General features: G+C 34.5%; 1 protein-coding gene across 1 annotated transcript; it reads right to left on the reverse strand.

Moving 5' to 3' along the window:
- Positions 1–564: 564 nt before the first annotated feature.
- On the reverse strand, positions 565–1386 carry LOC121212630 (uncharacterized). Its single transcript, XM_041085799.1, has 2 exons — positions 1291–1386; positions 565–1130 (listed from the first exon to the last, which is right to left on the reverse strand). The coding sequence occupies exons 1-2, from the start codon at positions 1315–1317 to the stop codon at positions 660–662; spliced, it is 498 nt and encodes a 165-aa protein (XP_040941733.1). The 5' UTR covers positions 1318–1386; the 3' UTR covers positions 565–659.
- Between the last annotated feature and the right edge of the window lie 3243 nt (positions 1387–4629).

The following is a 4629-nucleotide window of genomic DNA, read 5'->3' on the forward strand; positions in this document are numbered from 1 at the left end:
CCCATACTCCTTATTTTATTTTTCCTAACATAAATCACTAACATAACATGTTTATGACATGTTTTGCCCATAACATTTTGTCCTCCTTCCTTGTCATGGCCGGCCACTACTAAATTAAGGGGGAAATTGACATGCAAGTCCACCCTTTTATTACATGCACTAATAGATCCTATAGATTAACCTATCACATTTCAAAAGTGTCACACGTAAGTCCTATTAGCTGAATTCACATGCAGTCGACTAAATCGAAGCTTAAAACTTTCACACATTCATATTCACATATTTTAGACAATAAATATCATATTCAAATAATTTGGTGACTCGGTTTAGCGGTCCCAAAACCGCTTTCCGACTAGGGTCAATTTAGGGGTGTCACAACGCCGCTAAATTTGGCAGATTTGTAATATTTTTTTACACCAATATCCAGCCCTTCCTGCATTAAAATCCAACCAAATACAACAAATATAATATAAAATGCAGCCAAAAACAGCAAATTTAACATAAAAAATACAACCAAAAACATTAATTCTAAATGATACTTCAAATTTAACTAAAGATAGATGATATAATTAATAAATAAAGTATAATTTAAAATATTTTTACAATAATGTTAAACGTGACAAAACTTAAAAACATTCTTACAATAAGAAAACTAATGTCTAAGACGGCGGCTTTTGCGATTGTTGAAACATATGCATCATCTGCTGAAGCTGTAGCTGGAGGTCATCGTACTTTTTGCTCTGTTCTGCTACCATCACTCGTGCCTCTGCCTCTCTCGCTGCAGCCGCTGCCTCCCTCTCTGCTGCCTCCGCTCTAAGTTGTTGCTGGAGTTCTTCATATTTTCGTTGAACCTCGGCAATTTGCTCAACCGTGTTCGCTTGCATCTGAGCTATCTGGTCTCTTAACCTCTGAACTTCAGCTTGAGCTTGACTTCCGGAAGGCATGTATTGCTGGGAGCCGGATCCAAAATATTGGGTCGGGGTAACACCAGATCCTTGAAATCGAACCCGACCGTACCTTTCAGGACCCAAAACTTCAGTGATAATTCTGTTATCAATGTTCTCAAGATTAACAGAACTATCACTCGAAGCAATCGCTTCATATTCTGCCTTTTTCTCCTTTAGTTTCTCCTAAAAAATCAATGAAAGAGTTAGAAACGAAATATATAATAAAAAGAAATGCAACATAACTTAACATTTTTTAAAACTACTAATGATGAATTGAATTAAACAATTATAATTAAAGATTATAAATATTTAGAATAAATCAAATATTATTAAGTGAATATACCATAATTTCTCCAGCTTCGGATGTCATAGGAGATCCATCTTTCTTCCTATGCGTAATCTCAAAAAGCTGAAGGCGTCCAACTTTTTGTCCGGATTTGACTTCCTACAATATAGTAGTAAGAATATTATTTAATAATAGAAAGTTATTAATATTTGAAAGAATTAATAAATTCATAATACCTCGGCCTCAGCTACAGAAGCAAAACTTCTCGACCCTGCCGTGTGCGTGAATTTTTGTTTTTGCCTGCTGCTTGTTCCAACTCGCTCACGATCCTACATAATAAAATTATTATTACGTATATAGTAAACACTATATATAAGAGTTTGGAAATACGGAATACCTCTCCTTTCTTTGAATTCCAAAATCTAACCGCATCTTCCCATTGATACCTCAGCATTCCTGGCGGAACATTTCTCAGTTTTTCCTCGAGGCTTATGTCTTTCTTAAAATATTGTTTCTTTAAAGTGCTTTTATTGTCTCTCCATCTTTTACCTAATGCCTTCTTGATATAATCATCGAAGACTTCTAAAGCAAATCTCTCCTAAAAAAACATAAGTTTAGAATGTAAATATAAATGAAACTTAAACCAAAGTATTATAAATTGCATTCACATTTTGTTACCTTAATATTAGCGAGAGCCTGGTTTTTGTTGCTATCAGGCATGTGATGCCATGATTCGTAGTTGATGGGCAACATATTTGCATTTCGTGCTAAAATGCCCAAATAGCCTGCTAAAAGTCGAGCTTCAGATCCAACAGGCTGACCATGAGTATTTCTACTTACTTTAACACGCTCGACAGGATCTAAGTCGTATAAATCTCTAAGTAGCGTACGTCCTCGAACTCTGCGCGTCCCACCACTTTCAGCTGAAAAATGATATACTATTATTATATTAAAATTGACAAATAATTCAATAATAAAAGTCAACACATGTAAAATGAACATAATATTACTTTGAAATTCTTCAGGCTCATCAAGTGTCTCCGGCACATTCGAAGATCCAACAATTGTCTGCTGTTCACTATTTCTTTCTTCCGAATTTGGAGTATTCTGGACAATACTTAAATCTCGTACTCTTCTTCTACGCATTTTTCCTGCAATACACATAAAATAATTAAAGTTTTAGTAACAAATTACAACAATAGTAGTACATATAAAATAGTTAAATTATATAACATGACAAAGATTAAAATTATAATATTACATATAATTAAAAAATTGTAAAATCTTACTACATCATTATTCGTAAATATCTTCATCCACATCATGTCGAACCCATTGATGTTGTGTATTAGTACTAGGGATATTTTCATCTAAGTTTTGTTCTGGAAAAGGTAATGTTTCTGATCTTTCGACGATGTCATCTCTACTTCCATTACCCATTTCAAACAAGTCTCTAGGGGTGTTCTGGAGTACAACATACCAACCCTCATCAATTGGATCTTTCGAATAAAAAACTTGTTTCACTTGAGAGGAAAATACATATGGCTCGTCCATCAATTGTTGTCCAGTGTGAATCAAGCGAGAGAAATTCAACATTGTCAAACCAAATTGATCTTCTTTAATTCCTCGAGCAGTATTAACATCAGCCCAATCACACCGAAATAAGACAACTTTCCATCTGCCATAGTAATCCAACTCAATAATGTCGGTAATAAGTCCGTAATACTCCACATTACCCTCAACCGAATTACTGTCCCTGGCACTAGCATAACTTGTAATTGAAGAATTAACAACAACTCCACAATTTTGAGTTCTCCTCATTCTCTCACGATACTTTGTATGAAATCTGTATCCATTGATGAGGAAGGCACTATATCTTTTTATTATTCTGTTCGGACCTTGGAAAAGCCATTTAACTTAGTCATTGACGTCCTTTCCACTCCAAACCTATTGAATCGAAAGTAAATTGAATAATTAACTAAATTTCGGGATTATATGTAACTTATTAACTTTAGTTACATACCGTTTGACTTAACCATTCATGAAAAGATTCTGTGAATAACTTATTAATCTCTCGATGTTGCAATCTTCGAGAGCGTGCACGAGATCTCAAAATTTGTTTGTACTCATTATGTTAAAAACAAGTGTATTTGGTTAGAAGATAAACAAATCAAAACGACAAATATGTGAGGAAATTTTAGAACTTACTTGCGTAACGGTTCAACTAAATCGTGGTAAAAAAGAACATATCGATGTGCTTGTATCCACGATATATCATCTAATTCTGCAATTTCAACTTTGCCGATTGGTTCTCCATAACTTTAGAATAAATAAGTTTCGGCCAAGTTATGATCATTGAGCCCAGCATTTCTATTTGGTCTATTCAATCGTGTTTCAACATCTTCTAAATATCTAGAACAGAATGTCATGCACTCCTCTGCCAAGTAGCCTTCTGCAATTGATCCTTCTGGATAATGCTTATTGCAACAATAAGATTTCAATTTGCTTAGGAACCTAAACACGATATACAATATTTATCAAAAGTTGTAACTAAATGTATAGACGCGAATAAATAAATACTTGACAAATAAATTAGCACCTTTCTATTGGATTCATCCATCGATAAAAAACCGGTCCACCAAGTATTGCTTCGTGAGGGAGATGGATTACCAAGTGCACCATAATAGTGAAGAAGGAAGGTGGAAAGATCTTCTCCAAATTGCATAAAGTCAAAGCAGCTCGATCCTGTACTTTCTTAAGTTCTTCAACATCCAAAACTTTGCCACAAATAGCTTTCATTATATTGGATAGTTCAATTATACAGGACGTCACATTTTTTGACATGCAGCACCGTAAAGCAACTGGGAGTAAATCTTGCATCAAGATGTGGTAATCATGTGATTTTAATGAATATAATCTTTGATCTTTAAGACTCACACATCGAGATATATTTGACGCATACGCATCTGGGACCTTTATATCCTTCAACACCATACAAAACACCTCTTTCTCTTCCTTTGACATTGAAAAATAGAAGGCGGCAACCAATATTTCCCATTCGGAAGTTCTTGAGGATGAAGATCACGCCGAATTCTCATGTCAACTAAATCAAGTCGACTCTGAAGATTGTCTTTTGATTTTCCATCGACATTCAAAATTGTCCCAATTATGTTCTCACAGACATTCTTCTCAATATGCATGACATCAAGATTGTGACGTAAAATATTATGCTCCCAATAAGGTAACTAAAAAAAATACTTCTTTTTTTCCACAAGTCTGCCTCATTAGGATCATCCACTTCGTCAGATTCATCATCAGATTCATCCCTCGATATTCTCTTTGATCTCGTGTTAGGTGGTTGATTCATCTTCCCATAACTAAAGTTGATATCTTTTA

Source organism: Gossypium hirsutum, chromosome A02 (genome assembly GCF_007990345.1).
Source record: "Gossypium hirsutum isolate 1008001.06 chromosome A02, Gossypium_hirsutum_v2.1, whole genome shotgun sequence".
Classification (NCBI taxonomy): Eukaryota; Viridiplantae; Streptophyta; class Magnoliopsida; order Malvales; family Malvaceae; genus Gossypium; species Gossypium hirsutum.